Source organism: Neurospora hispaniola, assembly GCF_033458365.1.
Source record: "Neurospora hispaniola strain FGSC 10403 chromosome Unknown B0T23scaffold_3, whole genome shotgun sequence".
NCBI lineage: Eukaryota > Fungi > Ascomycota > Sordariomycetes > Sordariales > Sordariaceae > Neurospora > Neurospora hispaniola.
This window is the reverse complement of record NW_026944408.1, coordinates 5,016,929-5,029,446: the sequence shown is the minus strand read 5'-3', so window position 1 is coordinate 5,029,446 and position 12,518 is coordinate 5,016,929. Positions and strand designations below refer to the sequence as shown.

Here is a 12,518-nt window from a genome sequence, read left to right as displayed (position 1 = left end):
CTTTTTTTCTTTTTTTTTTTCCTCCTCCTTACCTATCCCATCTCAAGCCGTCGAAGTTGAAGTTGGCACCACACTCGCCGTCGCCGTCGCCGTTGCCGTCGTCGAACTCGTTGGCCTCACAGTCGAACTGCTCGTACTACCACCCCCTCCTCCCCCTCCCCCGCCACCAGCACCAACAACAACAGCCTGCACCACCTGCCCCAACGCATTCGTCACTACATTCACCACACTCCCCAATGCCTCATACTTGTACGTCTTCTGCATCAACCCCTTGCCCAAATCCTTCACCGTCCCCGTAAACGTCATATTCTTCAAATAATCGCCCACAATCGTACTACTCCCGCCCACCACCTCCTGCACGATATTCCCCAAATTATCAATCAGAAAATTCACTTTACTATCTCCCTGCACAACACTCCCCAACAATCCATCCACAGCACCGATAACCCCATCGACAGCATCCACCACGCCATCAATCAAGTTAATCAGAGCCGGGTTTAGGTCGAGTGTAGACAACGTGCGATTGACGACTTTGACTAAATTGCCGAGACGAATGATGAGGTCGAGGTTGGCGTCCACGTCGGCAATGGTGATGTTCACTTTGTCGATTCCCACCTGGACGCCGGCGTTGAGTTGGACGAGGGAGGCGACTTCGGCGGCTAGGGCGACGTCGGCGCGGAGGTTGTTGACGTCTAGCTCGATGCGGCCGACGTGTAGCTCGGGGATATGGAGGAGCACATCGGGAGGGCCTTTGGGGCCGTAGTTGGTGCCTGAGGGGCCGGGGACGGTGGCGGTGGCGGAGGGCTTTGACGAGGTGGTTTTGCTGGGGGAGGTGGAGGATGAGGATGCCCTTGGTGAGGATGAGGTAGGCGGGATGGACATGGAGACAGAGGTGGCGGCTGCTGTTGAGGTTGGTTTGGCGGTGTTGGAGGCGGAGGATTCTTGGGCTGTTGAAAGGGTGAAGAGGAGCCCAAAGAGGAGGAAGAGGAGGAAGGTGGTGAGGAGGGACCTCATCGCATGTGTTAAGTGCCCGATTGTGGGCTTGGAATAAGCGAGGTTTGTTGTTTGGAGCGGAGTGAGTTGATGATGGATAGCTCCGATGGGGAGGGAAGTTGTGAAAAGGTAAGTCCACTTGTACCCCGATCAAAGAACGAAGACTCGTCAAGATAGTAAAGGAGCTGTCAAGACCTGAAATGAACATAGCTGACATGACGCGAAATAACAGACCGGGCCACTTATAACGCGAACCAAATCATTTCCTCCCAAACAAGGTAATCTTGACATTGAACTCGAACCGTTCCCGCGTCTCAAAGTGGGTTGCTGTTGTTAATATCAGACAGGGGTAAGCTATATCCGACCCCAACTTTCCCCTGTCCGCCCCTGCCTGTTCCTGTTCTGATATTGGCCTTAACTGGTTGCATGATCGTCAACCCCGGACCACATCCCGATTAGGCCGTGTCTCGAACGGTACGATGCTACTCTGCCGGCTTCCTTCCAAGGCATAGGGCTCCAGGGGCCTTTATCGAGTAACAGTTCGTGGAGCGACGGTGCTGAGCTGCCTTGGAATTAACCTCGTCGATATCGGAGCGGCTATCGGCCATATATTGGTTGTGTTGTTTATGCGTGTTCGGCAATTAAGACGCGGTGATGGACGTGATCGGTGTGCAACTCAATGTGGGACTGGACCCGGAATTGGAGAGGTAATTGATGTGAGCAATCTTCCTTTCTTGCTGTTCCGATTCTCATCTGCTTTCACAACTTCAACTCGACGCATCATCCTCCCCCACCACCAGTCTCGCAAGCTTGGATTTCCGTTCTTCTGGCTTCTACTTCGCCTCCTGGATCGAAGTCCTGAGTAATCCTTCCCACTAGAGCTCGCGCTTTATCCCAAACTCATCTACATCACCACAAAGTCCACCTGTGTGGCCCATCACCAATTGCACCATGCCACTCTCCCTCCTCCGGGCATCCGCCCTCCTCTTCACCCTCTCCCGCCTTCCCCTCGGCTTCACCCAAGACCCCTCTTCCTCCAAAGACCAAGAACCCAAAGAAGACGGCTACATAGGCTACCGCCTCACCCACCGCGGCGACCCCGAATCCGCCATCTACGAAACCGCCAACACTTCCGATGAAGACCTCATCCTGCCCGAGGACCCAGACGTCTACCTCAACGCCTCGGTGTCAGTCGGCCTGATTGACATTGAGGTGGACAACATCACGGCCAAGGTCAACTTGGACGCCAAGGTCTTGAGTCTGCTGCACTTTAGCGCGGGTGTGGATGCGAGCATTGATCGCGTCAAGCTGCGGATTGAGAACGTCTCTGCCAAGGTGGAGTTGGAAGCCAGACTGGAGAATGTGGTAGCTATGGTTGATGATGTTTTGCGGAGCATTGATTTGAACCCGATTATTGCTACGCTTGGGGAAGGCGTGGGGAAAATTGTGGATGGGGTGGGGGATGTTGTCGGTGGTGGTGAGAGTGGTGATGCAGCGGGTAAAGCTGGAAATAATCTGGTGAAGAAGGTGCCGCTTGGTGCACGTGGTGCCAGTGGTGATGAACATGAGAATGACCTGACCAAACGCGTCCCTGCCACCGGACACGGATCAGGAGCAGATCACGACCCCTTCAACTACAACCTTGAGCACAATATCCTCTACAGTGTCAACAATTATCAAGGAAACAAACATCGCAATCGCCGACTGGATCAGAATGGCGATATCTTGGATGAGTACCTCGACAATGACGGAAACGAGCAGTCGAGACAGGTGGTGGGGTATTACAAGGATGATATGACGTTTAATGGACACAACAGGAGCATTGAGGTGGATGGAAAGGTGAAGGAGTTTGAGTTGCAATATGAGTATAAGCCGTTCCCGGGCATTGAGGCGATTTGCTGGATTTACGTGGATGTGGAGGGGAAGGTGGTCAGGACGAAGGTCATTTCGGAGGCGCAGGGCGGAGGGACGAGTACGGTTAGCAATGACTCGGAGGAGTGATGGGGGTGGGATGTGGTTGGATACCTCTATGGGGTTGTGTTGCGGTGATTGTCTGCACTTGGCTTAAAGTTTGAAATGTATGGAAGATTCCTTTTATGTTTAAGAACAGGGGAACGTGTCGCGTGTTATTGATGGCGAATAATCCAAGTAGCCGCACCACAAGCCGTAAGAAAAGTGATAGTGAGCACATGCTGCTGATTTGTGCTGTCCTCTGCAACTGCTGGCCTAGGTCATCGTTCATACAACATCATTGCTTGCAAAACGCCAAGCATCAATAACCCGATACTGCTAATTGCCACTTCATTCTCCTTCCTGAGGCCTTGTTCTTTCCTAAACACCAACCAAAACCTATCAGATGGGTTCTCGCATCATGAAAAGCTCGGCACGAAGCGGGTCCAATTAGCAGTGTCGTATACGCCATCAGGAACCGCCCGGAGACTGGAGAACATGATCCCAAAGAGGACCAGCCGAGCAGCCGTGTAGATGATTCCGCTGCTGATGTTGAGAACTCTCAAAAGTCTTTGCGCCTGGATATCCCGATATTTTTTCGCTTTCTGATATGACTGCACGCTGGCAGGTTCCTCGGCACAACGTGAGAAAAACCACTGGAACATCCCTTCAGGCGCTCCATGAGGGTGCGTTTCGAACGCCACATAGGGTGATGGATGCGAATCCCTCACCCATTTCTCGTATTCACCTTTCAGGGCAAGATTCTGACCGGCGGATGTCTTCAACTCGCGTGCGGTTTTCCACACGGCGTTGAGGTGGTGTCCTTCATACCTGCTGCTTTCTTTATGTTTGATCCAGATCAGAGCCTGGACGGACTCGTCAAGCTTGATCAGCATATCAAGTTCCCGCCTCAGTCTTTTAAGGCCCCTCAACATGTCTTCCTCAGGATGCACCTTGACCCCCGGGTGCTCACTGCCGTTGTGAATGCTTTCCACCAATCATCATCGATGTTCGTCAATGCAGCCTCGCCGACGTAGTTAAAACAACCTAAAGTGTCTCTCACGGCTTCAGCCAGCTTCCGCTTGAGATCCCTAGGTGTATATTGAAGAATCGCGAAGCTTCCAGCCAAAGCAAGGATAGGTGAACCCGTTGACACCAGGGCAGCTATGCGCCAGGCAAGCTCCTCCACCGGCGTAGGGAACTGAAATGACCAAGCTATACAATGAATGCCTCCAAACACAAGACAAGATGTCGCCATCAAGACCCATGCCGAACGAAACATCCCATTGACGGACCAGAGCTCATCGTTCCTTATACGATCGCGTGCAGAAAAAGAATCTTCATAATGATGAAGAGGAGCGGTAGGACGCCACAAGCGAGCGAAGAACGGCTCAGTTGTACGCCGAACCACATCTCCTTTTGCGCCTTCATCTATCACCGTATCAATCATTGTTGGCCGTGAAACATCTTTGGGCTTCCACCAATTGACACAATAAGTCACGATAGCGAAAACTGAGAAAGAGGCCGTGGCGATTTCAAGTTGTGTGATGGGTTGACCCCCCACACCACGTGTAACGAGGTCAAATATAAGGCGTGCAATTTGGAAGACAGCAATTGTCTTGACGATCCAGTCCGCTTTGCTTTTGTCCTTGATATCGTCCTCAGATAGCCGAAGTTCTTTGAGTGGATGACCGAACTTCCACGCTCTTGAACCATAAACTGCGAGATGGTCGCCGCGGACAACTGAATACGAGTGGGTAAGGAATGACTCCTTGTTATCCGCAGTGAATTCATACATCCGCTTCCGTGCAACTATTCCACCCATGTTGGCGTAATATGCGTGTGAAAGTGTCCACTTCTGAACTCTCAATACCGCACCTCCATCGCGATGTCGGTCTTTTTCCGAGAAGCTCTTTTCAATAAATGTCTTTCCCTCCCTTACCACCTTCCCCTCCTCCACTAATGCCAACGAATGGGATGGTGTTCCCCACATCAGTAGTTTGTAAAGGAATCTCTGTAGAGGCTCGAACTCGACGGTCCAAGCCCAGAGGACCCAGGCGGAACGGTCATTTATTTTCATCTCTGATACCGTTTGGAAGTCTATGGGGTAATCATGAACATCACGGGAAACCCGATCAAGCATTCCTAACGCAAACCGAAGTTCGCATACAGCTTTAGCGAAAATGAATTCGGGAAAAAGAACCGTAATGGCCATCCATTTCGCTTTGCGTAGAACCCGTGTCGTAGTTGAATCGGTTATGGCAGGAACGTTGAGGTGCAAGACGGTCCAAGTGCAGGCAAAGATTGTCGTCAAGCATTCGATAAGGAGGGTCAGGGTGCCTCTCCGTCTAGGATTGCTCACCCAACCAACTGTCGCCTGCTGGTCGCCATCGGGAAGGGGTGTTGTTGTCGGTAGCTCGGTTGTTGTTTCCTGAGCCCTGATACGGACACAGAACCATAGAACGAGGGAAAGCGTGAAGCAGAGCGCTGACGCGCGGGAACCGGAAGCCATCGGCGACCAATCTGCGAAAGGCGTAATGGACGGCTATGTAGAAGTCGGTACTCAACTGGGAGCAAGCTCTTTGCTGACGAAACGATGCAATTGCAGTGAATTGCGAGAATGGTGGATCGGAGACGATATGGCGAATATGTCTCTTCTCGTTGGGTTGTGATCAAAAGGTGGGAAATAAGGAAGCGATGGAGGGCGACACGGAGCAGATATATTTACCCTAGCATCCAAGCCTCACCTCACGGACATGGTATTCGACATGTACGTCAAAACCCATCCATCGCTGCGAGGGAAAACACGCTAAACAGGTGTCTAGACCACCTCAATCTCAGCCGCACGATAAGTAACACAGCCATCACCCGCAAATGAGCGCCCAGAACATTTCCATGTTGCTTTAGTCCAAAAGGCTTCACATTTTATTATGTTTGACACCATGCCCGCCGTCATACTTGTCAACTCGTATTGGTCAAACGTACGCTTCGAGCCTGGCCCTGGTGAGTACGTGTCAGCACCACCACTTCCTTTCATGATGAACGCACATCAGGCTCTCATAATGCTGGCCAGCACAGATGAAGACTCGCCAATCAAAGACTGTCAACCCCGCTTGACTGGCAACATAAGTCTGATCAGCACTTCCATTGCAACTTGCGGAGCCTTTTCCACTTCTCTCACTCGTCGCCTGAAAATGTCAGAAAGGCTTTCGAAAAACAGACAATTGAATTGGGTTAGTCTTGGGAAGAGGCTATTGACAATTACCTTTGTTGACGGTACGTGTCTTTAAGTGTTTTGGTGTGGTACCTGCTCCACCTCCTCATTACCTAGATACCTCCAGGTAGAGGTAGGTACTGTAGATTCGCGTTTTACTTGTATGCAGTTATGCCCGATCATGTGTCTTCTTCACTTCACCCCCTCCCCAGTAACGACTGGATGGAGGGATCCCCACATTAAGCCTTATGTCGATGTGGTGATGAGAGCCAATACAAAGATCTTTCTTCCTCTTTCCATCCAAGAAACTGCTGCTGCTTCCGCTGATTTGTGAGAGTGTCCAAACTGCGTGGCAGGAACCGAAGCTGTGTGTGCTTCCAACTTGGGCCGGAAGTGGGGTTCAGATGTTATCTCCACGTCGCTTTGAACAAGGCTCAATCCCGTAGGCCCCAGGGCTCGAGAGGTGCTGAATGTACATTTGGAATGCATACTCAGGTACCTCTAGATAAGGTGAGTAGTGGTACAGCCATTGATGACTAAAGCGGAGCAAAGCTGAATGGGGCAGTGTCAGCTGAAGGAGGAGTCCGCCGTTGGAAACCCTAACCCGAACGGGGCCGAGACAGCACAGTGCCCTTGAGTTTTGTTTGTTGACACTGTCTTTCGGGGTGAGGGCTTCGTTCCTGCTCGCTACGTCGAGTTTGCACTCAACACGATGAAATAATCGTGCCTTCTCAGGACAAGCGTATGATGAGGAAGGACTGGAGGGGACTCGGAATCGAAAGATGATGGCGCAATCTCAAAATAGGAAACTCACTCCAGTCAGCTGCATGACCCTCAGACATGGACTGTGCATGCATATGGCGGCCAATCTAAGGGGACATCGTCAAGCCTCATCCACTTAGCCACTCACACGGCCCTAGGTACCACCCAGATACAGCACAAGAGCCATTGCGCCACGTGTGGCGCCGGCAGACACGTTTGTTTACCGAGACTGGTGTAACTCTAACCTCACTCCGTCCACCTAATGACCTCTCATCACGCCAAGCCACGTAGCATTCCCGCGCATCATGGTTGGCCATCGTGGTATTTCTTCAGTCGCTGTACAGCAAATCTATCCTTTTCCTATCCAACATCTACCCCGTCGGGCCGTCGCCATGGCGCAAATTCGAGTCCAGGAAGACGCCGAAAGGAGGCGTAGTCCAGAGGATCAGTCAGGGTGAAGATACATGCTTTCTTAGTCCCCAGCCCTCGTCCAAACGACAGCAAATATGGAAACCATCGACTGAGGATACATTCACCAAGTCTACAGGCCACAGAGACCCAAATGATCCAATCGGTTTCTGGGCACGAGAAGGAGTTTGGCCAAGTCATCAACTTTTCGAGTTCGACATCAACGACATGCCGGCACACGAAGACGGCATGTACAAAGACAACCTCGCACCCTCAGACTCCGCGCTGTCCACACCGACGACGCCGAGCGAGGTGAAGAGTACTCGATACCGAGACCCACGCTATAAGAAACTGCTCGCGGCCATGGATGTCTTCATGGATCCTCAGCCCGATCATGGGATCACGGTTGAGAGCAAAACTTGTTACATGGCGTTGCTTACTTCCGAGCAAACAGTTCCAACCGACTCCCTATTTCGAGACGACCGGTTTGAGGAAACATGCCGGAAAGTGGCAAACAAGAATGAGGCGAGAGTATTGCGGGACATTTCGCCTCTAATCGTTCCATCGGCGGAAAATCTCGCTACATGCGGCTCCGCCGGCCTCGGGTGTTTGGTTGAGAGTGTCAATGAGCCATGGAGTAGTTCGATCCCCATAATCACCCCTCGGCCGCAACCAGACTATTCCGTCGGCTTTCTGCAAACCGCCTTCACCAGCGAACAACTCGCCAAGCTGAAGCCGTTTGTTGGCGATCCCTTCGATGGCGACCAATCCTTCTTTATGGCTACAAAAGACATGTACTTCCCCTTCCTCACCTATGAGGTAAAGTGCGGGCTTAGATCATCCGACTTGGACGTTGCGGACTGCCAGAACGCCCACAGCATGGCTCTCGCGGCACGCGGAATCGTCAAGCTCTTCCGTAATGTAGGGCGGGAGAACGAGGTCCACCGACAAATTGTTTCGTTCTCCGTCTCACACGACCATCACTTCGTTTGGCTCGACGGCTACTATCCGGTCATTGATGGAAAGAACACCAGATATTACCGCCACCCCATTTATGAATTTAGCTTCACAACCATGGATGGTAAGGAGAAGTGGACGGCATACCGGTTTGTCAAGAATATTTACGACAAATGGATGCCTGACCACTTCAAGAGAATCTGCTCGGCCATCGACCAGTTGCCCGACCTGGACCTTGAGGTCCCAGCACTTTCCAATCCGAACGGCTTGTCCGAGGACCTTGGAAATCAAGTGCAATTGTCGGAGGCCGACTCCGAGTCGCCGATTCGCATGGATAGGGACACAATGCCGGCGCCTGCCAAGAAAAGGAGGGAGAAGTCCGGCTAAGAGATTGTAACGTCAGATAGAGGTACCCTCGACGTCCCAGCTTTCCACGGTTCTCCCTCCGGCCATCAATCAACGCCCTTGTTAGTGACTTGGCGCTTGGGAGGTTCTCGTGGTGGCACTCATTGTGAAGTGCACTGTCTAGTCTACATCCTCAATAGTACCTGGGGAATTTTTGGGCGTGCGTGGAGTGTACCTCATCCCCAAACGCTTGCTCGATCAGATCACAGGACCACCAGATGATCGCTTTCTGGTCACCTCGCCACAAAAATTTGGTGAAATAACACCCTACTTACTCCCAAATGCCGACAACGGAAAGCTGACAAAAACGTTCCAAGAAAAACTATCGACGCTATAAGACCTGTATAACTTCATCCATTCAGGGGCAAGTTTCAAGGTAGCTAACGCGCTGTACAGATGTCAAATGCGATGTCTCTTGTGCCGGTTGTAAAGCACCGTTTGTTCTTGTGACTACCTCTACAAACTACCCTACAGAGACCTTCAACGGACTGTGCACAGCTGAAGAGATGAATCCAAAATAGCCCTGTGTTGCTGGAAGACATGGACCAAATGAAGTATCACATAAAAGTTGAGTCTTGAAATGCCTCTATCATGGTTCGACAAGCTTTAAGAGGATGGCAAACGCCGTCATCAACCAAATTTGCAAGATCCGAGTTCATGGATAATACCCAAGAAACTCGCTTCAATGAACTTAAATGTCTGAGCGACACCGTACCTGCTGCATATGCTTCACCTCCAGTCAGGGATAAACTTCACCCGATATCAGATTAAGGGAGCGCCTCCGACGTCATGATACTTTTGTCTCCTGGTTACCACTTAATTGTGAAGGGAGTGTTTTTGAGGAACACCAAATCTGACCCAAGGGCTTGGGTACTTGGAGGGTAAGCAGCCGGCTGTAGGAAGGCATTGGTAGAGTAGGGTACCTCTAGGTGACTACCTCTAGGAGGTGATGGGAGGGACTGGAGTTTGCCGGTTTTGCGTACCTATTGTTGTTTTCTACTTGGTTTGGTGTTTTCTCCTTCACGCTCACGTTCTCTTGCTCTCAGTTGACTGAATAATCTTTTGTGATTGGGTTGAGCGATGAGTTGGTCAGACACAGAGTCACATATACACCTACCTACCTCTACTTCTACCTACCTCTAGAGGCATATCCTCCATCCTCCTCCTCTTTAGACCCCAGTACCTCTGCCTTTATTCCATGTTGTCAACCACTCATAGGGGCTTCTCGCAGGACCAGACTTTGAGACACCGGTGCATGGGAACTGTGACGGCACATGGCACTTGATGCCAGCTGCCATACCCGGGCTGAATTTGTGGGTGCCTGGCGGGTCCAGATCTTCGCGCGTTTGCTTTCCTGTATACTATGGTACTCCCTCTTCCCGTCACCATTTGCTTAAAGGGCTCCTACCACGTGACTCCGTGCCTTCACTTGGGTGCCTATCTCTTCACTCCAGACTGCCAGCTTCCTCTTCCCCTCTTTGCCTCTCTCTATAGCATCACAATACAGCCCCTCCATCCGTGCCGTCGTCGCATTCTTGCGACTTCATCAGGACTGCTCACCTCTACCTCTATATACCTTACATTATCGTCACCATGGATCGACTACCACAAGAGATAACCGACTCAATCGTCGAAGCCTTTGTTCAAGATCTTGGAAAGGCACGCCCCACGAGATTGAGCAAATATAGTACCGTCTCCAAGGGTTGGCGTCGCGCTATAGAACGGCGGCTTTTCACCAAGATTGATGGTATTGCCTCTGGCTCGTTCCAGTTGTCCTTCTTCAAAAACATCCTGGCAGGGGAAGGCAACAGGCATCGTCGGGAATCGGTCAGAAGCTTAACCTACACAACCTATCTCGCATTTCGAGGCCAGCAGGACATGTTGGACTTTGTTCGCGAGAGCCAACTTAGACTTATGGATGAGTTCAGCCAACTGTTCACTGTCATTAACGACATATGGGTAAGCAGTCTGCAACCCCTCCATCCTCATTCCTTATTCTGTATACCTCTTCTTGCTGTCGTAAAAATATGCCATCTAACGATAGCCAACCGACCAGGGAACGAACAGTACCTCTACACAGCCACTGGCGCTAACGGTCAGTATCGTCGGAATCGGACACTGGAAGGCTGAATACGATGAGAGTACCTTCACATCTCCACAAGCGGCAACAAGCCTTCCACTCACTCCGGCGATCACCTCCCTCGAGATCGTTTTCGATCAGGCATGGAACAAGGGGCGCCGCCCTCGGCACTTCAAACAATCAGGCGGGGGTAACCAGGTACCTCCTTCATGGATCTTGCAACCATTGATGGCAAAGCTGCCGTCGGTTGGCAAACTCTCGTATGAGATGTTCAACTTCCTCGGGCAGGAACAATTTCAGGACCGTTTGTTCACAGGTACATAACAGCCTTGGTCCCATCGTGAGAAGTTGAGCTCTGTTGGTGATCATTTGCTGACTTCACGAACTTCCAGACACATTCAAGTTCCTCGCCGGCCCATTGACTGCAAACTTGACCGAGCTATACCTCCACATCGGTCCGTTTGGCCTCGATACCTTTAACCAAACTCCCAGCGAACTCTGGGCCTCCATGATGGCGAGGAACAGCGACGAAGACGATATGGACCACAATCCCCGTTTCAACGCAGCGTTGAGACAACTTAGTCAACAACTCAGTGTCCTCCACGTCTCCGGGCTGTTTGCAGTCCACCCTGAGCTCTTCTACCCCAAGGAGCTTGAACGCCAACCACCACCATTCTGGCCACGCCTTCGCGAAGTCAAGATCGAGTCGACGCTCTACACAGACGGTGATAACTAGTTCCTATCACCATCAGGACTTCGAGAGCAATCCCTCGGTCGTAGCTCCACAATCGATCGGTTTCTCTTACGAGACCCCAACGAGCTCAACCATCTCACTATCAGTCTGACGCGCGGTATGCTCTGCATGCCCAAGCTTGAGAGTATCGAGATTTCCTTCCGGGTCGTGGTCGATTCCCAGAAGCAATTAGTAGGGCTTTACAGAAGAAGGGATTACGATCTTCCTGGCCGTTGCGAGAGGATAAGGTATCAGAGGAAATGGTTTGCGGAGGCTCAACATGAAGAGTTGGATAGTACCTCTACTGCTGATGGCGAGGGAGGTACTAGTGCTAGTACATACCTCTATACTTGCTACCTCTTGAATAACGTCGACCTTTACGAGGATGATGCTCTCAGATCGGCGATTTCAAGCGAGGTGGAGGAGAATTTGATCGAGTTGAGACGGAGACTTGGGGGAATTGGGTTGTCTCGGTTCCCATATGCAGATCGGTGAACAGGTGGTAGATTGTAGCCTTACTAGCATGTACCTTAGTCAATACCTGTATTTCTTTACTTCATATGACTATAGGTATTTGTTTTATCATCATACTGTTATCTTCATTGATTAAGGTTTGATCAACCCTCGAACTGTTCACCTGGTTGCTTGTCAAGTACATTACATAGAGGGGTGGGTCAGGCTCGAGTAGACGGGGTGATGACAAGTCGCCAGATGAATATGTATTGAGACTTGCTGTTCTGCTGTTACCAGTAGTCAACGAGGTCAAGTCTAGGTACCCAGGAAAGGGGTGGCAGTCCCTGTACCAAGTGGAACTTACTGCAACCTCAAGCGCCGACGCTGATGAAGGAATCCTTCGGGTTCAACCCCGACGGAGCGAGTCCTCACTTGAACTAGTTACCTAATCTGCAACGCCGCGGGAATCTCTTGGGGGATGAGCAGGCTCGGTAGACGATCATTCCGCGGGCATCCAAGCGTCTCGGTAATGGAAGCAATGTCTCATGGAGACCCTTCACTCT

General features: G+C 51.2%; 5 protein-coding genes across 5 annotated transcripts; 3 read left to right on the top strand and 2 right to left on the bottom strand.

The window, feature by feature from the left end:
- Positions 1-42: 42 nt before the first annotated feature.
- Positions 43-882, bottom strand: B0T23DRAFT_313611 (uncharacterized protein; the record flags this gene model as incomplete). Its single annotated transcript, XM_062834751.1, has 1 exon — positions 43-882. One exon carries the CDS (start codon positions 880-882, stop codon positions 43-45), a length of 840 nt encoding a protein of 279 aa, XP_062694800.1.
- Positions 883-1,546: 664 nt separating this feature from the next.
- B0T23DRAFT_441190 (uncharacterized protein) lies at positions 1,547-3,394 on the top strand. The gene is made up of 2 exons (XM_062840758.1): positions 1,547-1,709; positions 1,873-3,394. The coding sequence occupies exons 1-2, from the start codon at positions 1,620-1,622 to the stop codon at positions 2,992-2,994; spliced, it is 1,212 nt and encodes a 403-aa protein (XP_062694799.1). The 5' UTR covers positions 1,547-1,619; the 3' UTR covers positions 2,995-3,394.
- B0T23DRAFT_357090 (uncharacterized protein) lies at positions 3,363-5,617 on the bottom strand (the record flags this gene model as incomplete). Its single annotated transcript, XM_062836188.1, has 3 exons — positions 4,508-5,617; positions 3,917-4,144; positions 3,363-3,827 (listed from the first exon to the last, which is right to left on the bottom strand). Exons 1-3 carry the CDS (start codon positions 5,453-5,455, stop codon positions 3,363-3,365), a joined length of 1,641 nt encoding a protein of 546 aa, XP_062694798.1. The 5' UTR covers positions 5,456-5,617.
- Positions 5,618-7,576: 1,959 nt separating this feature from the next.
- B0T23DRAFT_313924 (uncharacterized protein) lies at positions 7,577-8,671 on the top strand (the record flags this gene model as incomplete). The annotated part of the gene is made up of 1 exon (XM_062834772.1): positions 7,577-8,671. One exon carries the CDS (start codon positions 7,577-7,579, stop codon positions 8,669-8,671), a length of 1,095 nt encoding a protein of 364 aa, XP_062694797.1.
- Positions 8,672-10,282: 1,611 nt separating this feature from the next.
- Positions 10,283-11,985, top strand: B0T23DRAFT_441149 (uncharacterized protein; the record flags this gene model as incomplete). Its single annotated transcript, XM_062840757.1, has 4 exons — positions 10,283-10,648; positions 10,734-11,085; positions 11,162-11,463; positions 11,533-11,985. Coding segments are annotated over 4 exons (1,473 nt in total), but the record flags the coding sequence as incomplete, so codon positions are not given.
- Between the last annotated feature and the right edge of the window lie 533 nt (positions 11,986-12,518).